The 21,329-nt window shown below is 50.1% G+C and overlaps 1 protein-coding gene and 1 long non-coding RNA gene across 2 annotated transcripts in view; one reads left to right on the top strand and one right to left on the bottom strand.

Annotated features, from left to right (window-relative positions):
* The window catches only part of LOC106507598, a 60,721-nt gene extending 45,387 nt beyond the window's left edge, over window positions 1–15,334 (top strand). The window contains exons 3-4 of the long non-coding RNA XR_002344673.1: window positions 12,913–13,080; window positions 14,977–15,334. This is a non-coding gene — a long non-coding RNA (uncharacterized LOC106507598). The remainder of the gene's footprint in view (window positions 1–12,912; window positions 13,081–14,976) is intronic.
* CD177 (CD177 molecule) lies at window positions 10,843–20,613 on the bottom strand. The gene is made up of 9 exons (XM_013988641.2): window positions 20,163–20,613; window positions 19,947–20,087; window positions 19,464–19,646; window positions 18,662–18,781; window positions 18,332–18,448; window positions 13,267–13,407; window positions 11,867–12,052; window positions 11,601–11,729; window positions 10,843–11,348 (listed from the first exon to the last, which is right to left on the bottom strand). The coding sequence occupies exons 1-9, from the start codon at window positions 20,212–20,214 to the stop codon at window positions 11,065–11,067; spliced, it is 1,353 nt and encodes a 450-aa protein (XP_013844095.1). The 5' UTR covers window positions 20,215–20,613; the 3' UTR covers window positions 10,843–11,064.

Here is a 21,329-nt window from a genome sequence, read left to right as displayed (position 1 = left end):
TGTTAGCAGTTGCCTTATATATTGTGGTGAACCTGTGTTGGGTTAGTAGATATTTAAAATCGTTATATCTTCTTCTTGGATTGATCTTTTGATAATTATGTAATGTCCTTCTTTGTCCCTTAAAATATTCTTCATTTTAAAGTCTATTTTGTCTGATACGAGTATTGTTACTCCAGCTTTCTTTTGATCCCCGTTTGCATAAAAGTAATATTTTCTTCCATCCTCTCCCTTTCAATTTGTATGTGTCCCTAGAAGTGAAGTGGGTCTCTTGAAGACAGCATATATGTGGGTCTTGTTTTTGTATCCATTCAGCAGTCTACGTCTTTTGGTTGGGGCATTTAGTCCATTAACATTTAAGGTAATTATTGATTTGTTCTTATTGCCGTTTTATTCATGCTTTGGATTTGTTTTTGTTGCTCTTTTTTCTTCCCTTCTTCTCTTGTTCTCTCCTCTTGTGGTTTGATGACTATCTTTAGTGCTGTATTTGAGTTGATTTGTGTATCAATTGTAGATTTTTGGTTTGCAGTTATTCTGAAGTTTTGATGTAAGAGTCTATATGTATATGAGATTGTTTTAAGTTGCTGGTCTCTTAATTGCAAGTTCATCGCCACTGGTCCTGCATTTGTACCCACCTCTTCTCATGATTTCTGATTTTGGTGGTATAATTGTGCATGGATGATTTCATATCTTTACTGTATATATACCTTTACTGGTGAGCCTTGTCATTTGTGAAGTTTTTGTTTCCTGTTGCTGTCTTTTCTTTTCTGCCTAGAGAAGTTCCTTTAGTATTTGTTGTAAGGTGGTTTAGTGTTGCTGAATTCTCTTAGCTTTTGCTTATCTGTAAAGCTTTTGATTTCTCCTTCAAATCTGAATGAGAGCCTGCTGGGTAAAGTAATCTTGGTTGGAGGTTTTTTCCTTTCATCACATTAAGTATATCATGCCACTTCCTTCTGGCCTGCAGAGTTTCAACTGAAAAATCTGCCAATAACCTTATCAGGGTTCCCTTGTATGTTATTTGTTTCTTTTCCCTAGCTGCTTTCAATATTTTCTCTGTCTTTAATTTTGGTCAGTTTGATTAATATGTGTCTCAGTGTATTCCTCCTTGGGTTTATTTTATATGGTACTCATTGTACTTCCTGGATTTGAGTGAGTGGTTCCTTTCCCATGTTAGGGAAGTTTTCGGCTATTATCTCTTGGAATATTTTTTTCTGTTCCCTTCTCTCTCTCTTCTCCTTCTGGCACCCCTATAATACGGATGTTGGTGCGTTTCATGTTGTCCCAGAGTTCTCTGAGACTCTCTTCATTTGTTTTCAATCTTTTTTCTCTTTTCTGTTCCACACCCATAATTTCTACTAATCTGTCCTCCACCTTGGTTATTCGTTCTTCTGCTTCCTGTATTGTTAGCTGCTTCTAGTGAATTTTTTTTTTTTGTCTTTTTTTAGGGCTGCACCCACGGCATATGGAGGTTCCCACGCTAGGGGTCGAATCGGAGCTACAGCTGCCGGCCTACACCACAGTCACAGCCATGCAAGATCCAAGACCCGTCTGTGACCTACACCTCAGCTCAAAGCAACAGTGGATCCTTAACCCACCGAGCAAGGCCAGGAATCGAATCCGCAACCTCATGGTTCCTAGTTGGATTCGTTAACCACTGAGCCACGGCGGGAACTCCCTAGTGAATTTTTTATTTCAGTTGTTGTATTTTGCATCTCTTCTTGTTTAAGTTTTATATCTTGTATCTCTTTGCTCAGTGTTTCCTGTAAGTTATCCATCTTTGCCTCCAGTTTATTTCCAATGTCTTGCATCATCTTCAGCACCAACAGTCTAAAGTCCTTTTCCTGGAGGCTGAGAATCTCCTCATCGTTTAGCTGATTTTCTGGGCTTTTTTCTTTCTCCCTCATCTGAGTTATCTGTCTTTTCATTTTTATAGGTTTTTGGTGTGGTGACCTTTTTACAGATAATAGAGTTGTAGCCTCTCTTACTTCTGGTGTCTGCCCCCCTTGTGGCTGAAGTCAGTATGGGGGCTTGCTGTAGGCTTCCTGATGGGAGGGGCTGATGCCTGCCCACTGGTAGGTGGAGCTGATTCTAATCCCTCTGGTGGGTGGGGCTTAGTCTCTGGATGGGATTAGAGGCAGCTGTGTGCCTGAGGGGTCTTTAGGTAGCCTGTTTACTGATGGGTGGGGCTGTGATCCCACTTGGATTGTTGTTTGGCCTGGGGCTTCTCATCGCTGACTGACGGGTGAGGCCAGATTTTCCCCAAATGGCCCCCTCCAGAGAAAGGCAGCTGCTGAAGATTCCTGAGAACTTTGCTTTCAATGTCCTTCCCTCACAACAAGCCACATTCACCACTGTTTTCCCACAGTGTCCTCCAGGAACTGCAGTCAGATTTGACCCAGATTCCGATGGAGACTTTGCTTTGCCCTGGGACCAAGTGCACATGAAAGTCTGTGTGTGCCTTTTTTTTTTTTTTTTTTGTCTTTTTGCCATTTCTTGGGCCGCTCCCTCGGCATATGGAGGTTCCCAGGCTAGCGGCTGAATCAGAGCTGTAGCCACTGGCCTACACCAGAGCCACAGCAATACAGGATCCGGCCACGTCTGCAACCTACAACACAGCTCATGGCACGCCGGATCCTTAACCCACTGAGCAAGGCCAGGAATCGAACCTGCAACCTCAGGGTTCCTAGTCGGATTCGTTAACCACTGTGCCACAACGGGGAACTCCTGTGAGTGCCTTTTAAGAATGGGGTCTCCATTTCCCCCAGTCCTGTGGAGCTCCTGCGCACAAGCCCCACTGGCCTTCAACACTAGATGCTCCAGGGGCTCTTTCTCCCAGTGCCAGATCCCCACACATGAGAGTTTGATATGGGGCTCAGAACTCTCACTCCTGTAGGTGAGTCTCTGTGAACCAGTTACTTTCCAGTCTGTGGGCCTTCCCACCCAGGAGGTATGGGGTTGTTTATATCACGAAATCACCCCTCCTTCCTCTTGATGTGGCCTCCTCTTTTTCTTCTGGAGTAGGATATCTTTTTTAAGGTTTCCAGTCCATTTGGATGAAGAATGCTTAGCCTTTAGTTGCGAATTTTGTTGTTTTTAGGAGAGATGTTGACCTCCAGTCCTTCTATTCTGCCATCTTAATCCCATCCGAATATTTATTTTTAATAGAGAAAATGCTACAGTAAGAATGGTGTTGGTGGAGGTGCTGCTTGGCACAGTGGATTAAAAATCCCACTGCAGGGAGTTGCCACTGGGCGCAGAAGAAACAAATCCTATTAGTATCCATGAGGATGTGGGTTTGACCCCGGGCCTCACTTAGTGGGTCCTGGATACGGCATTGCCGTGAGCTGTGGTGTAAGTTGAAGATGTGGCCCGGATCCCGCCTTGCTGTGGCTGTGGTGTAGGCTGGCAGCTGTAGCTCCAATTCGACCCCTAGCCTGGGAAACTTCATATGCCTTGGGTGTAGCCCTAAAAAGCAAATAAAATAAAATAAAATAAAATTAAATTAAATTAAAAAAAAATAAAAAATAAATAAAAAATCTGACTGCAGTGGCTCAGGTCACTGTGGAGGTGTGGGTTCTATCCCTGGCCCAGGCACAGTGGGTTAAAGCATCCAGCATTGCCACAGCTGTGGCGTGGGTCACAGCTGCAGTGTAGGACATAGCTGCGGCTCTCATTCGATCCTGGCCTGAGAACTTCCATATGCTGTGGGTGTGTCCATTGAAAAAAAAGAATGCTGTTGGTAAAACTCTTAATTTTATGTGAAAATATATTAAGAACTTTCAATTGAGGCCTGTCAATATTAAGAATGAAATTATTGATATTGTTATTAACATAAATATTAGGAAGAGTTAATATATATATTAAGAGAGATTTCTAGTTCCAAAGACCCTGTCCCTTGCGACCTGGGACTCTGAGCCACTCTCCCTTCTTTTCGGGGCTCAGGCCTCCAGTACTGGCCTCCCTTGATCTGTAACAGTATGTGGTTTTCCTGGGTCACTGTGTAACTACAGGTGTGGGACAGGGTCTCAGATCTTGGCCATAGTTGCCAATGCAAGACCAGTGGGTTAGGCGGAACTGGACGGCGGAGAGGGTGGTTGGGAGCTGCACAGCCACCTGCTTTGAGCTCTGATACCTCATCTCAGCCCCCTCGTCCCTTCCCATCTCTCTAACACTTGCCCTGTCTCTCCGGTCCTAGCCCCACAGCTGTCTTCTAGCACCTGTTGTGAAGGTCATCTTAAATGGACTCTTGGCCTCTTAGTTTGCTGGGGCTGCTGTAATTAAGTACCACAGATTGGGAGGCTATAAGTCCAAAATCAAGGTATCAGCAAGGTTGGTCCCTTTTTTTTTTTTTTTTTGTCTTTTGTTGTTGTTGCTATTTCTTGGGCCGCTCCCGCGGCATATGGAGGTTCCCAGGCTATGGGTTGAATCGGAGCTGTAGCCACTGGCCTACGCCAGAGCCACAGCAATGCAGGATCCGAGCCGCGTCTGCAACCTACACCACAGCTCACGGCAAGGCCGGATCGTTAACCCACTGAGCAAGGTCAGGGATCGAACCCGCAACCTCATGGTTCCTAGTCGGATTCGTTAACCACTGCGCCACGACGGGAACTCCGGTTGGTCCCTTCTGAGGTCTCTGAGGAAAGGATCTGTTCCAGGCCTTTCTCCTTGGCTTGCAGTTGGCTATCTTACCCTTGGGTGTTCACATCATCTTCCCACTATGCATGTCTCTATGTCCAGGTTTTCCCACAGTATAGGGATACCAGTCACATTGAATCATATTATAGTACATTAGGCCCACCCTAATGAGCTCGTTTTAACTCCACTGCTTCTAAATAAGGTCACTTTCCGAGGTGCCAGGGGTTAGGACTTCAACATAATGAATTTGGGGGCAGTTTCACCCATAACAGTCTGATGTAGTGAATACTGAATAGTGCTCCAGGGACATCCTGCTTTGTAATTACTTCTGCATTAGTGTCATTCCTGATGCAGGCTTTGTGTCCCATGGAGGCTACCTTGATGGCTGGTAAGGAAGGGGGTGAAGATACAAGATTGAGGGGGTATCCCCCGAGTGAGACAGGGGCTTGAAGTCTCACTCAGGGATTCTAAATAGTCCAGAGCAATGAGCTGAATGCAGGGTTCCCTGCTAACACAAGGCAAATACGGTGTCCCAGTGGGTGACTGTGTTGGGGGAACACCCCTTTCTACCCAAGCCTACTCACCTGACTCTATTATGAGAAGAGTAAGAATCAGACATAGGTCTAGTTCCTAGGGAAGGCTGTGGAATTTCTCCTGCCTTTAGTTTTGCCCTGTTTTTGACATCTTTGAATGATTACACATCAAAGCATCTGGGAGAAAAGTGCCCCCCTTGTCAGGCTCCAGACTTGGGAAGATGATGACATTCTGGAGGTACACTCCAGGTGACCTGGCCACAGAGTCCCTTGATCTCAGATTTAGAAGGACCCTTGGAAGTCTAATTCTCCCCTCCCCCATTCTTCACCCCATTTCTGCTTATATGCCTTTAGGGACCTCCTTTCACCACCTACCCCCTCTCAGAGAAGTGGCTCTGCCTTTTTGGTGTGAGAGAAATCCATAGATCCTTCTTAGCCTGAGCTCATCTCTTTTCCTTTCTGAGCTTTAGTTCCTCATCTGGAAAGTAAGAAGGTTAGTCAACAGCAATGGTTGGCAAATTATTTGTGAAATTATGTGGAATATTTGCAAAACAAATCTCCTAAATTATAAGTTTCCTGGGGTCTCTACTGAATGTCCTAGGGGTTCAACAAGGTCTCTCTGCCTGGTTTGTTGAAATTTGAATGTTTTCTCTTTCTGTGTGAGCTCTGGATAGTGTTCCACATATAGCCCCTGGAAGGTTATTTATTCGTTTAATGGCCACATGCATGACATATGGAAGTTCCTGGGTCAGGAATCGAATCTGAGCTACAGCTGTGACCTACAACACAGCTGAGGCAATGCTGTACTTTAACCCACTGTGCTGGGCTGGGGATCGAACCCATACCTCTGCAGCAACCTGAGCCATTAGACCAAATATATGCCTCTGGTCACCTGAGTTTTATAGTTGTCTCATCTGATTGATTGGTCACAGGCTGGTGTAGATCATAGAAGAATTTTTGTAATTTGTATACCTGACTCCAGTTTCTTATTTTGTATTAGGTTTCAGTGGCCTGGATCCATTGCTTTTTCTTTCACCACTGTTCTTTTTTTTTTGCTCCTCCTTCTCCAAGGCAGTTTCCAACATAGTCCAGAGAAGCACAGGGCTTTATCTGGCATGAGCATGCTGTACACGGAGAATGTTACAGGACCTCACTAGTCTGCACTAGCAGGAGTTCTGGAGCATGTGTATGGACAGATTCTGTGCCTGTCATCTATTTATTGCCTATCAGCTCCAGACCCACTATTCAGGGCCCTGCTGGATCTTTCAAGTGTTTTTTCATTTCTCTGGGTCAGTGTTAGACTTTGCCAGTAGAGGGTGCTAGAGGAACGCTCTGGGAGGAGGAGCCTGTTTCCAGCTCCGAGTGTAGAGGTGGTCCCCTAGATCTGCTTGCAATTCACTTATCTTTATTTATTTATTTATTTATTTATTTTTGTCTTTTGCCATTTTCTTGGGCCGCTCCCGCGGCATATGGAGGTTCCCAGGCTAGGGGTCGAATTGGAGCTGTAGCCACCAGCCTACGCCAGAGCCACAGCAACGCTGGATCCGAGCCGCGTCTGCAACCTACACCACAGCTCACAGCAACGCTGGATCGTTAACCCACTGAGCAAGGCCAGGGATCGAACCCGCAACCTCATGGTTCCTAGTCGGATTCGTTAACCACTGCGCCACGACGGAACTCCTATTTTTTTAACTAATATTATTTACTTGATATCATCTGGAAAGTATTTGAAGTTGACTGGAGGAGGACAAGGATGATGTGGTGGTTGAAATAAGTGAATGTCGAGTTCCTGTCCTGATGCAGTGGAAGAATCTGACTAGGAACCATGAGGTTACGGGTTTGATCTCTGGCCTCGCTCAGTGGGTTAAGGATCCCGTGTTGCGGTGAGCTGTGGTGTAGGTCGCAGACGCGGCTCAGATCCCGCGTTGCTATAGCTCTGGTGGAGGCTGGCAGCAACAGCTCCGATTAGACTCCTAGCCTGGGAATCCCCATATGCCACAGGTACAGCCCTGAAAAGGCAAAAAAAAGAAAAAAAGAAAGAAGTGAATGTCCATTTAGTCCGTTTTATTTGATAGACTTTGGAAGGACGCGTTTAAAAACACTGATTTTTAGGAGTTCCTTGTGGCTCAATGGGTTAAGGATCTGGTGGTGTTGCTGCAGTGGCTTGGGTTGTTGCTGTGGCATAGGTTCGATCTCTGGCCTGGGAACTTCCACATGCTGTGGGCATGGCTAAAAAGAAGAAAGAAAAAACCCCTCTGTTTTTATTTTACATTTATTTATTTATTTGCTTTTCAGGGCCGCACCTGCGGCATATGGAAGTTCCCAGGCTAGGGGTCAATTGGAGCTATAGCTGCAGGCCTATACCACAGCCACAGCAACTTGGGATTCAAGCCGTGTCTGTGACCTACACCACAGCTCAGAGCAACTCCAGATCCTTAACCCACTGAGCAGGGCCAGGTGTCAAACCCACATCCTCATGGATACTAGTCAGGTTCGTTACCACTGAGCCATGATGGGAACTCCCCCATTGTTTTTATTTTTTATTTTTATTTTTTTGTTTTGGTCTTTTTGCCATTTCTAGGGCCGCACCCGTGGCATATGGAGGTTCCCAGGCTAGGGGTTGAATCGGAGCTGTAGCCACCGGCCTATGCCAGAGCCACAGCAACTCGGGATCCGAGCCTCCAATGCAACCTACAGCAATGCCGGATCCTTAACCCACTGAGCAAGGTCAGGGATCGAACCCGCAACCTCATGGTTCCTAGTCAGGTTCATTAACCACAGTGCCACAACGGGAACTTCCCTCATTGTTTTTAGATAGTGGCTTCTCTGAAATATTTGACGTGAATCATATCCCTTTTACTGGAATTCTTTTCCTTTGGCTTCCATGGGAATGCTTTTTCCTGGATATATTTCTCATCTTTCCTCTACTGTTTCCTCTTGTATAATCTCTTCTCTCTTAAGTATTGCTCTCCCCAAGGGTCTTCATCTTTTCTTGTGATATACATTCTTTTTTTTTTTTCTTTTTTTTTTTAGGGCTGCACCCATAGCATAAGGAGGTTCTCAAGCTAGGGGTCTGATCAGAGCTACAGCTGCCAGTCTATGCAATGTGGGATCTGAGCCAAAACTGCAACCTACACCACAGCTCACGGCAATGTTGGATCCTTAACCCACTGAGCAAGGGCAGGGGTTGAACCCACAACATCATGGCTCCTAGTCGGATTCGTTTCCCCTGTGCCACGACGGAAACTCCCTTTATGCTATATGTTCTATCTAGGTTAACTTCATCTATCCATATTTTCAGTTTCTACTGTTTTGTTGTGGCTTTTTTGTCTTTCGGCGTAGAATATATTTTTTATAGTTTCCAGTCTTTTTTTTTTTGGTCGATGGTTGTTCAGTTGTTACTTGTGATTTGGTGTTTTTGTGAGTGGAGGTTAGCTCGAGTCCTCCTATTCCTTCCTTCCTTGTCTTTTCTTTCTTTTTTTTTTTTTTTTTGGCTTTTTCTAGGGCCACTCCCACAGCATATGGAGGTCCCCAGGCTAGGGGTCAAATCAGAGCTGTAGCCACCAACCTACGCCAGAGCCACAGCAACACGGGATCCTTAACCCACTGAGCAAGGCCAGGAATCGAACCCACAACCTCATGTTTCCTAGTCAGATTCGTTCACCACTGAGCTGTGACGGGAACTCCCCTTCCTCCCTTATCTTTTAAAGTTCTCTTTGCCTACCTCTTAGTAACCAAAGCCCTCTTAATCCTCACCCCCTGTTACTAGTTAATGTTTTTTTTTTTTTTTGTTGTTGTTATTTTGCTTTTTTAGGGCCACACCTGCAGTATATGGAGATTCCCAGGCTAGGGGTCGAATTGGAGCTACAGCTGCTGGCCTACACCCTAGTCACAGCAATGCCATATCCGAGCCGCATCTGTGAACTACACCACAGCTCATGGCGATGCCAGATCCTCAACCCACTGAGCGAGGCTAGGGATCAAACCCTCATCCTCATGGATCCTAGTCGGGTTCGTTAACACTAAGCCACAACGGGTACTCTCTAGTTAATGATTTTTATATTAAACTTTCCCTGTTAAAATTAGAGTGTAGTTCCTGAGTCCTGCCTGGATGCTGATACAGATTCTAAGAGTGTGGGATCAAATAGGACCAAGAGGGAAACTTTATGGGGCTGGATTTTCTCACATAGGATACAGGATTGAAAGTGTTGGTTCAAGCACCTGGAATATCCTTACTAGTCGGCTAGGTTAGTGAGTTAACATCTGGACTCCATGCCAGAACTTCTGGGCCTATTGGGGAGGAATTCCCAAGTTTGGTGGCCTGGGGAAGCTGGAATAAGTCAGCTTTCTCAGTCATATCCTTATCCTATCACCTGGGAAGGCCTTAGGAAGTTCACAGAAGAGGGAACATCAAGAAGAGCTCTGTGGTGGCAGAAGAACCTCTGAGGCAGAAGATGCTCATGGGAATTGCTGGAAAAAGAGGATTCGGGAGTGGCCAAGTGGTGACACTGGGTATGCAGAGACGACATGGCCCTAATCATTGGAACAAGCCACAGAGCAAAACGTCACCAGAGTGTTTCGACAGGCAGATGTCTGTGGTGAAGCTAAATGACTGATGGGTAGATACCTAACTAGGGTCACCATGCAAGGCACTTAGGACTTCTTACCCAGCTCCCAGACTAACCCAGTTCATAGACCTGGAACCCCGTGAATGAGTGGGGAGCCTGGGTCCATTTGAGGAGGACCCTGCAGTGTAGGCATAGCGTAGTGAATTTTTCCCGACGCCAGAAAGACTGGGGCCGTTTCTCCAGAGGAATCGGTCACTGGTCAGAGGGAGGTAAGTGCTCAGACCTTGTGGGGATTCTTTGGATGATGGCTCTGGATGGATGCTTATCACTGTCATATCAGTAGCACACCATGTTTCTGTGATCAAGTAAAGGACAGGAATTGTGTGTCTTCTATGTTGAGGACTCTGATTTTCATCTGGACAAAGGGAAGGGGTGGAATGTGCTGGACATGTTGTTTCTTTTTCCAGATTCTCTTTCTCCACCCATTCCCCAGCACCCACTCTGCACGGTGGGGACTGTCAGTGGGAACTCCTGCCTCCCAGCTGCGTTCAGTCAATGGGGAGCCCCAACGGGAAACCAGAGGGAGGACACTGAGAGAGGCTGGAGTGTTAACTCCCCAGCTCCCTTCCTGTTGTGTCACTGTTGGATGAAAGATTTTCAGCCTGAGATCACAACTCCTGTGAGGCGGCCCTCTCTAAACACCACCCCTTCCAGATTCTAGTAATGGTAATGATTTCTCAGTCTTTGAGGTCTAGGATGGTAACAGACCCAGTGATATCAGCCTCAGGAAACTGCGAATTCTCTTGTTTCTCTGTTTCACACAAACCCTTATGTTAAGTTATTCAGGTGGGGTGAGTCCCCTGTTTGTGTGCTGGAACAAGAACTTCATTGGTCCCGGTGTACCTGCACCACCCAGATCACAGTGATGCCCAAATATTTTTGGCTGCAGCATTCTGAAGGCTCTGCTGCCGTTCAGCTTGTCCAGTGGGGATGGGGACCAGACCAGTAAAGGACAGGCCTGAGATGATAAATCTCTCATGGGATTCCTCTCCTCCCTCAGGCCAGATCTCTCAGAGTCCTGCCCCCCCCCCCATCGAGAAACCCCAGCATTTGGGGAAAGGACAATGTCTTTATTATCCCACACGTGGCCACTGCTTGCATGTCCACTCTCCTGTAAAGCAAGTTCAGCTATTCCCAGGCCCTTCCATGAGCTGTCATCAGGGACTATAGTCTGTGGGGTGTGTATGGATGATCATTTGTGGAGAGGACTGAGAAGTAATTCAGTATGCAAGACTCTTTAGTTATGAGGTCAGAGGGAGGGAGGGTTGGGGCTAAGGGGTTAGCAAGGGCTGAGAATCAAGGGGAAGTGGGATCAGGAGGGAGGGCCCCCCACACCAAATGGCTAGGGAAAGCCCCAGCCATACCATCCAAGCCAGGTAGGGGGCAGGAGCAGCTCCATTTTGGAGTATGTGCTTATTCAAATCTTCACCCCCCTCATCCCTGCGATTGCTGTTCTCGGTCACAGCAAAGACCCCAATATTCCGGGTATGGTTCAATAAGGAGCTGGAAGGTTTGGCCACACAGCCTTGGATGTTTGATGAAGAGCTTAGCCCACCTAGAGAATGAAGACCGAGTCAGAGAGGGTCCAAGCTTCCTCACACTTAAATTCCTAAACCTTAGGAAAACGAGACCCTCAGATCAGATCAGGCTCTTAGTCCCCTCCTCCCTAAGACCTAGAAAATCTGGGTCAGTCTCCAGCTCCCTCCAGCCTCAAACCCATGAGTCAGGGTCTCAAGCACCCTCCCATCTCAGGACCAGTGAATCCAGGCTCCGGGCCCATCCTTGGGACTTGACCTTGAGCACTCACCTCCTTGGATAGCAATGTGACCGTTGTAACAATGACTGGTACCCTCAGGACAGGTCACAATATCAGGTGAGCAGGATCCAAATATTCCCACACAGGTGGGACACCGTAGGTGTCCTGGAGCAGGGGCAGCTGGGGAGAAGAGACAGGATGGGGGTGCACAGCTCTGCTCTCAGCTGCAGCCACCCTCCTTGAGCCCTGGAGTATGTGTCACTGGGACCCCATCTCTCTGTGCCCCTGGCCCCACCCAGCCCACTGGTGTCCCATACCTAGACGAGGAAGGGAGTTCAACAGGACGCTGCTGCTGCTGGCTGAGTTGCACTTGTCAAAGGAGCAGAAATGGGCATAGGACGCAACGAGTACTCCGGGGGGCCTTGAGTGTATGGAGATGGCCTGGGGTGCCTGTGTCCTGGCCTTGCTGCAGCCTTTGCTTGCCAGGAGGAGTGATCTGTGTCCTGAGGGGTAAGAGAGTGAAAGCCGGGATGGGGGAGGGAGACTCCAAGGGCTGCAAGCCAGGGATTCCTCAGGGCCAGCAGGCAGAGGAGGGATGCCCATTCCCTGATGACAAGAACACAGGTCCTGCTGAGGGAGGGTGAAGAGTGGGGCCAGAGCCTGGGTCCTCCCCCAGCAGTTTTTGCTCAGATGTCACTTCTCAGTAGAGGATCCCTTGTTTTCAAATTATAACCTTTGGGAGTTCCTGTTGTGGCTCAGTGGTAATGAACCCAACTAGCATCCATGAGGTTGTGGGTTCCATCCTTGGCCTTGCTCAGTGGGTCAAGGATCTGGTGTTGCCATGAGCTGTGGTGCAGGTCGCAGATGCGACTCAGATCTAGGGTTGCTGTGGCTGTGGTGTAGGCCAGCAGCTACAGCTCCGATTTGACCCCAGCCTGGGAACTTCCATATGCCACCAGTATGGCCCTAAAAAGCAAAAAAAGGGAGTTCCCGTTGTGGCGCAGTGGTTAACGAATCTGACTAGGAACCATGAGGTTGCGGGTTCGGTCCCTGCCCTTGCTCAGTGAGTTAGCGATCCGGCGTTGCTGCGAACTGTGGTGTAGGTCACAGACGTGGCTTTGATCCCGCATTGCTGTGGCTCTGGCGTAGGCCGGTGGCTACAGCTCCGATTAGACCCCTAGCCTGGGAACCTCCATATGCCGCAGGAGCGGCCCAAGAAATGGCAAAAAGACCCCCCCCCCAAAAAAAATACAGCGTTTGTGTCACTCTCCCTATCTCCTTTCCCTGCTGGATTTCTTTCCACAGCTCTTATCTTCATACTCATATCTTACTCCTTTTTTTCTGCTTCCTCACTGGCACAAAGCTGCAAGAAGGCAGATGCAATGGGATCTACAGCACCTACAACAGCACCTGGCCCACCACAGGAAGCCCGTCGGATCTTGAATGCAGTCACTGAGCTTCTCTGTGCCAGCTCTGTCCTCAGTCCTTTGCCTGGAACCAGATATATCCTAGCGACTACCCAGCAAAATAGGTACTATTATTGCTATCACCTCACCCCCGAGTTTTCAGAAGTGGAAACCAAGGCACAGAAAGAGGAAGAGTTGGGTTTAGAACTGCAGGCATGAGGGGAACCAGGCAGGAAGTTCAGGGGACGGAATCCAGGGCAGGGAGACCCAGGACCCTGTGGGGCTCTTGCCTTCTTGCGCAGCCCACCCACCTGCATGTATGAGCAGAAGCGTCTCCTGACACACCTCCCCGAGATCACACAGCTGCTCCGCACTTGTGGTCCATTCTTTAGGTTTCTGAGTCAGGTTTTGAGAAGCTGTCAACATGACCCCCCGATGACAGATCAGAAAATCTGTGGAGAAAGAAAGAATCACCAGGGTCCGTGTAAGCCAGGGACCAGCTGTGTCTGTCCTTTAGGGTCTCAGGCTTAGGAACACAACCACACTCTTGGAGTTCCCATTGTGGCGCAGTGGTTAATGAACCTGACTAGGAATCATGAGGTTGCGGGTTCGATTCCTGGCCTTGCTCAGTGTTAAGGATCTGGTGTTGCCGTGAACTGTGGTATAGGTTGCAGACGTGGCTCGGATCTGGTGTTGCTGTGGCTCTGGCGTAGGCCGGCGGCTACAGCTCTGATTGGACCCCTAGCCTGGAACCTCCATATGTCGCAGGAGGCGGCCCTAGAAAAGGAAGAAAAAAAAAAAAAAAAGACGGAGTTCCCATTGTGGGGCGGCGAAAATGAATCCGACTAGGAATCATGAGGATGCGGGTTCAATCCCTGGCCTCACTCAGTGGATTAAGGATCTGGTGTTGCCGTGAGCTGTGGTGTAGGTATAGGTCGCAGACTCGGCTGGGATCCTGTGGCTGTGGCTCCAATTTGACCCCTCGCCTGGGAACCTCTGTATGGCGCAGGTGTAGCTCTAAAACAAAAAATAAATAAATAAAACACAAGTTAAAAAAAAAAAAGGAAGACAACCACATTCTTGAGTCACCCTCCAAACCATCTGGCCACTGGGTCCCTCAATCTCTGGTTGGGAAGAGACCTTGGAGTTGAGCCTCAGCCCCATTCTTCACTCTGTTTTTGCTTGAACACCTGCAGGGACCTTTCTCAGCCCCCCTGAGGACAGCTGCTTCCCCCTCTGGGTGTGAGAGAGACAAATGGCTCTTCCTTAGCACAAGACATTCTCCATGTCCCTCTCTGGGCTTCATGGTCCTTATCTGGATAATGAGGAAGGTAGCCTGCCACCATATATTTATTTTAGCTGAGAAACCCCACCTTCCAAACAAAAATACTCAAATGCCTTGTGTGCACTGCACATTTACTATGTGCTTGGTTGCCAGGATTACTTTCCACAGATTTATCCACCTAAGCCTCTCAAGGAGCTCACCTCGCCTGGACTGCCTCCTGGCAACCCCCGCCCCCAAGTGGGTGTTGCTATCATCATCATCATCATCATCATCCCCATTTTCAAGATGGGAAAGAGAGGGAGGTATTTTGCTCAGCGTCTCACCCCGAGTGATTAGCAGAGCTGGCTGGGAACTCAGGCATCCTGGCTCCTTGGGGTGAGTGGCGGGGAAGAGGGGGATTGATGACCGGATATCCTGGGCTACCTTGGAAGTCTAGTTTGAAAACCATTAGGCCTTCTCTTAAGGCCATCACACCATCAGCCGTGATGTGTCCCAGGATGCAGAAACCCCTCGACTGAACCTGCAGCATCCACAAGCATGTAACTGTCACAACAGCCCCCATGAAGGAGGCCCACTCTGCTCCCTTCCCCACTTCACAGATGACAAAATCATGGCTCCTGCTGCCCTCCCCCAGCCTGGTCCCTGCTTTCCCCACCCCTCTCTTCCCCGTCTTAGTCAATGGCACCGCCTTTCTTGCAGTTGCTCAAGTTGAAAACATTGCTGTCATTCTCCGCAGTTCCTTCTCTTACACCCTGAGCTGTACCCATCAGGAAATCCTGTTGGCTGAAGCTGCAGAATACATCCAGAACCTGACCACTTCTCACCAACGCCATGCTTCTACCAGGGTCCAAGACGCCTTGGCTCCCACCTGCTTCCTCCTGAGTCTCCCTGGGGGTCCCTTCCCCCGTGTCCACCTCCCCTTTCCTCTATTCTCCACCCAGCAACCAGAAGGATTCTCATGAAGGTATGTTGTTTCACATCACTCCTCTGCTCAGATTCAAATAGATCCTCACTCTGCTCAGAATAAAATTCTAAATCCTTAAAATGGTCCCAAAGGCTCTAACATGATCTCCTCTCTCCACCTCTCCATCCACGGGTCCTGCTCTGCTCCCCCTTGATCACTCTGCTGGACTCGCACTGCCTTCTGGATTCTTCCTTGAACTCATAGCAGGCATACACCCACCCCAGGGCCTATGCATATGCTCTGCCACTCCTGCCAGTCTGGGATCATCTCCTCCTGCCCCCTGAATTTGGCACAAGAGGCTCAAAGACTTGGTAATCCACAAAAGTTAGTCAGGGGCAGAGCCCAGACAGAAACCCATGTCTTTCTGAGTTAGACTCTAAGCTCTTAATGGCTGTGCTCTCTTTGTGACGACCCACTGCTCTCTCTGGGACCACCATCCAATTCCTTGGGAAGCAGACAAGGCTGTTTAAATTCTAGCCCTTTGGTTTTTCTTCAATATACGTGCCTGTGATGGCCCATTTTCAGGGCAATCTAGGCCCTTGCACCCAATCTTCTCCGCCCATACGCCTTCCAGGCGCTGTTCTCCCTGGCAAGCCCTTCTCTCCTCCATGTACTCCCTGATCTTGGTGTATCCCAGCTTCTGATGCCTGGCCTTGCTGATGCTCAGTAGGTATCTGTTAAGTTACCGAACTGAACTAAGCCAGGGAAGGCAAGCACATCCTCCAAGATCTGGCTCTGATGTTGAGAGCTTACAGAATAAGGACATATATTAGGAATATACATTTGTGGCCCTACTTGCTATGTTTTATGTGACACACGTATGGATTGGGCAGCACACATGTGTGAGACGTGTCTGTGTGTATGTGTGATGTGTTAAATGTGTGTATAGTGATACGGTGTGTGTGATGTATATGGTATGTTTGTCATATGGGCATGCTGGTTGTGTGTTCTGTGCATCTGTGTGTTGTGTGTGCTGTCAGTGGCATGTGATGTGTGACCTGTGTGCTGGGTGTGGCCTGTGGTATGTGTGGTATGAGTGAGATATAAGGAGGCATGTGTGTGGTACGTGATGTGTACGTGGCATAGAGTGTGTTTGTGTCTTCTGTGTGTATTGTGTTGTGTGCACTATGGAGCAGGGTGTATGTGGCATGGATTTGTTTCTGAAATGCCTTCTGGATTACAAATATTACCTAATCCCAGAGGTGAGGTTCAGATAGTTAAACCACCATTAAGTAAAAGGAAAGATTCAGGAGTTCCCATCGTGGCGCAGTGGAAACAAATTCAACTAGGAACCATGAGGTTGGGGGTTTGATCCCTGGCCTTGCTCAGTGGGTTAAGGATCTGGAGTTGCTGTGAGCTGTGGTATAAGCCGGCAGCTGTAGCTCTGATTAGACCCCTGGCCTGGGAACCTCCACATGCTGCTGGTGAGGCCCTAAAAAGCAAAAAAAAAAAAAAAAAAAAACCAAACAAAAAAAAGGAAAGATGCAGACTCTGTCCCTCCATGCTCAACACCCTTCCACAGCTCCCCTGCCCTCAGCGGAAGGCCAGCCCCTCAGTCTGGCTTTACAGGACCCACCACCAGCAACCCTCATCTCTCGGCTTCCCATCAGTATCTGTTCCCAAGACAGATATTGGGACACCAGGTGTTTCCTGCCCCCTTGACCTGGCACCTGCTGTTCCTTCTGCTTGGAATGGCTTTCCTTTAGTTGTCCACATCCCTTGTCTACTTGGAAAATCTGTACCCACCCAGCAGTCCCAGCTGCACCCCATTCTGTTGAGGTGCCCTCCTCAGGCAGAGCCAAGGGACCCTTCTTGAAAACAGCAGGCTGCTCCCACCCTGAGGCCTTCACACATGTTGTCTCCTCTGCCTGTTTATGTCCTTTTCCTCCTCTGTGAATAAACTGCAGCTCATCTTTAAGACACAGCTCACAGGTCACTTCCTCCATGAAGCTCTCCCTGATCCCCAAACCCAGGACATCACTATCTTCCTGCTCTGAGCTTCCCAGACCCTCTCCATCATAGCCCTGTGACCATCTGTGTCTGTAATGTCTCCTCTCCAGGTCCTGGAGGCCCTTTAGGCCAGGGCCAGGGTCTATGTCCTCTGGGGGCTCCATGGGAGACCTTAGAATCCTGTAGAAACTCACATCAGCAAACAAATACACCCTGGGCTCCCAGCCTCAGCCAGCCCTTGTTCTGCCCGAGACTAGAAACCTTGGTGTCACTGACAGCCAGGCTCTGACTTCAAGTCTCCCAGTCTAGCCAGTGATTCAAGGGGAATGTCTACTGATCTCACTCAGCTCTCTCCCTGAAACTCAGACAGGGAAGACCCTCCTCCCACTTTCCCAAGACCCCACTCCGCTCCTCACCCCACCCCCCTCCTTGCCTCGACAGGTGCTTCACACCAAGACACTCCAGGTCACTCTCATCCACTGGTGTTCCAGTTGAGTTGGGTAAATTTCCATGGGTAAATGGGGACCCCACCCCCACCCCCGTGTCTCCCTTGGCTCTGGCTTTCCCTGTCACACCTGAAGCACTCTCCATATTTTCTCTGATCTTTTCTCCCTGCAGCATGGCTGCTGGGGTGCTCCAGTACCATGCGGGCGGGGGGGATGGCTGAGAGTGGGGCGGGGGTAGAAGAGGGCAGATGGGAGACCCAAGATCACCCAAGTTAGGGGAACGGAAAAATGGAATTGGAAGCATCGAGTGACTCCCAGCAGGCACTCCTTACTCACTTCCGCACCCAATGGATAAAGTAGCAGCCCACCCTCTCTGCCCTCTGACCTTCCTCCCTGCTGCCTTGCTCCTCTCATGCCCAGACAGGCTGCTCTAATTTGGCCAGGCTCAACATCCTTTAAATCACCCACCGGGAGGCTCCTGTTCTATAGATCTGTCCCCTTAGACCATGCAACCTCTCTCCCCCCAAGGCTGGACACCTCTTACTGGCACCCTCACCTGATGGGCCCACTGGGAGAATCCCTCCCATCACACAGCCTGAATGAGTAACAATCATCCACTTGACTTGGGGTACCGGCTTTGGCGTGATGTGTTGGGATGTCTGCCTTTCACGGGGTCATGGTGCCCCAAGGCTGCAGTGCAGAGCATGTGGTCTGATGCATGTGACACTCACCTTTAGGATCACAGGTCTCCCTCAGAGAGATGGGCCCAATTTCCCGAGTCCCATTAAGCAGGTTGCAGCCTGCTTGGGTCATGCATCCCTGGACTTTCAGACGGGTGGAGAGGCCCCCTGGAGAAAGGGAGAGAGGGGGAGAGGGGGACGCTGCCACTGGGATCACCCAACCCTCAGCGGGAGGTGCAGCTCCCAGGAGCCAAGCCCTTCCTCCTCCTGGTCCCAGGCCTCAGCTACTCTTCCTCCTCAGAGACTCAGATCTTGGTCCTCAGGCCCCCTCCCCACCTCCCCCCAGTTCAGTGCCAGGCAGAGACCCCAAGTCTGGCTCACCCCGGCTGAGCAAGAGGGCCCCATTGTAGCAGTGTGTGCTCCCGGCAGGGCAGGTCAGCTCTGGTGCAGACAGACAGCCTTCTGCAGATAAGCAGACTGGACACCGCAGAGACCCCAGGCCTGAGGAAGTGGGCGAGAAAGGGAGGGAGGCCTGAGAGGCTGTGGATTCAGACTGCGCACCTTCCCTCAGCCCGCTTTGCTGGTCCCGAGAATCAACTCCTGACTGAATCAAGTCTCCCCCAGATGGGCCCTCCTCAGGCTCCTCTCATGAAGGCCAGGAGTTCAGGGAATTCAGGACATGAAGACAGAGAGAGCACAAATCCCAGAGAAACATGGTCTGGAAGGGATGCCTGGGACTGAGCACGGGGTAGTAGGAGTGGGGAAGGGGTGCCCTGGGAGGAGCCAGCAGCTTCACCCACAAATTCCACTAAACAGTCCAAGAAGACAAGATGCCTCTGTCCACAAAGATGCCAAAGGCAAAACACGATCCCAAACCTGCTTTATGATCTCAGAGAGAAAAGGACAGTGGGAAGTTACAGGCCACTTTCACTTAGGAAGAGGCAATGCCAAAACCTGAACAGCACAAGAGTGAACCAAATCCAATGGTGCGGAAAGGAGGAGGTGGCACCAGGTCAGGGGTGCTGGGGGAGGGGGAGGCAGAGAGAGAGTCTAAAGGAACAGTCCCTCCCCACCTGCTACCCTGCGTGTGTGCTCACGCCACCCCCTCAGCCCCGTTGCTCCCCTCCTCCTGACAGCCCCTCTCCTCTCTCCTCCTCCTCCTCTTCCCGCCTCCCTCGGGCACCTGTGGTTGGGGGCATGGTCCAGAGAGGGAGGCTGGTGGACAGACTGTTGCACAAGTTTTCCCGGCATACATGGGTATAGGAGGCGATGGAGAGGCCGGGGTCTGTCCTGTGGTGGGTGACTCGGGCCTCCTGGTTGGCCTCCTGGGTACAGCCCTTGATGATCACCACGTTCACATGGGGTCCTGGAGAGAGAGGGAGGTGGGGGCGGGGGCGGAGAGAGAGAGAGGGAGAGAGAGAGTGCTCGCAGTAGACAGGCAGGCTGAGGTGGGGTCAGGACTCTGGGGTCCTAGAAGATGGGTCGGCATCATGGTCTGGGGTGACAGGCTGCAGAGGAGGCCCCTGGGCAGCCAAGGAGGAGGCACTGTTGGGGGGAGGGGTCTTCTGAGTTTCTACAGAGAAGGCAGGTAGGGCTGGGTGATAGGGGGGCCTTTACACAGGGGGGTCGGGGGAGTCAGGAGTGCGGCCTGAGCGGTACTTCTCACCATTCTCAATGAGCATCAGCAGTTCCTGGCAGCCCCAGCCATCCTCACAGTTCTTCTGGCCCGTTGTCCACTGGAGGGGCAGTTCTGATGCATTCCTCACCTCCATCAGTGACCCCCAGAAGCAGGTCAGGGTCTGCACTCCTGAGATGGGAAGAGCAAATCCATCTTAGCCCGTCCTCCAGGGGCCTCCCTGCCCGGGCTGGGGTCCTCACTCACGAGGCAGGGTGAGGGTGACGACCAGGAGGGCCAGCAGCAGGGCAGGGCTCATAATGAGGGCACTGGAACTCTTGCTCCTGCTCCTTCTCCCAGAGAAACTGAGCCCTTTTATATCTCGCCTCACCTGAGGCAGCCCAGGAAAGGGGTGGGATGGGCAGGGTCTTGCTAAATGAGTTCTGGGCCCACCCTCTGAATCTCAGCAGCCGAAAGGCAGAGGGATCTGGTCCTCCCTCCTTCCCCAGACCCAGGAGCCCAAGCCCTTGTTCCCTTCTCCTCCCTCAGACCTAGGAGTCCAGTCCCCCAGCCCCTCCTCCCTCAGAGCCTGGAGTCCTGGGCCCAAATCCCCTCAACAGTTAGAGATTGAGGCACCCTGGCTCCCAGGGTTCACTGGTCCAGATCCCCACAGCCCTCTTCCCTCCTGAGGCCAGCTTTGTGGGTCCCCACCCTGTTTAAGGCTTGTTTGCAAGGCAGTTTCCTCATCTCATAGCAACTTGGCCACCTTCTGGCCCCAGGTAGGGAAATGGCCCAACTGCCTCTGAGCACACTGTGCAGTGGGCTTTGGCTGGTCCTCCTGCTCTTCCCTATCCTACATACCCTCTGCCCCCATGGATTCCTACTTCTCTTTTCTTTCTCTTTCCTTCCTATATTGCTGTCTCTCCCCCCCCTTTTTTTTCTTTTTAGGGCTGCACCAACAGCATATGAAGTTCTCAGGCTAGGGGTCTAATCCCTAGTTGCTGCAGCAGCCGACCTACACGACAGCCACAGCATCATGGGATCCAAGCTACGTCTGCGACCTACATCACAGCTTATGGCAACATCAGATCCTTCACCCACTGAGTGAGGCCCGGGATTGTACCCGAGTCCTCATGGACACCAGTCGGGTCCGTAATCTGCTGAGCCATGATGGGAATTCCTTGCTGTCCTTTTTATTCTCTTTTTTAAGCCCTTCCCTCATGCTTTTTTTTCCCTTCTTCTGTTCTCTCTCCTGCCAGAGAGCAAAACAGGTCCTAGAATCTCTGCTTCCTCCCCGCTACCCAGGAGGGAACTAAGGTGTGGCAGGGGGAGGGGGTGGTGGTGGTGGAGGCTGAATATCTATTCAAGAATTAGAATATTCTTCATCAAAGCAAAGTGCCTTCGCCAGGAACAGATGGAACAGTGGTGTGCTAG

This window comes from Sus scrofa, chromosome 6 (genome assembly GCF_000003025.6).
Source record: "Sus scrofa isolate TJ Tabasco breed Duroc chromosome 6, Sscrofa11.1, whole genome shotgun sequence".
Classification (NCBI taxonomy): domain Eukaryota; kingdom Metazoa; phylum Chordata; class Mammalia; order Artiodactyla; family Suidae; genus Sus; species Sus scrofa.
The sequence above is the reverse complement of the archived record's forward strand: the minus strand, read 5'-3'. Positions and strand labels throughout refer to the sequence as shown.

Coding starts and splice junctions, on each gene's coding strand:
- CD177 (XM_013988641.2), bottom strand. CDS start 20,214: ATGAGCCCTGCCCTGCTGCTGGCCCTCCTGGTCGTCACCCTCACCCTG. Junction 20,088..20,162: donor CGTCACCCTCACCCTGCCTC/GTGAGTGAGGAC, acceptor TTCCCATCTCAG/GAGTGCAGACCCTGACCTGC. Junction 19,647..19,946: donor GCTGATGCTCATTGAGAATG/GTGAGAAGTACC, acceptor CTCTCTCTCCAG/GACCCCATGTGAACGTGGTG.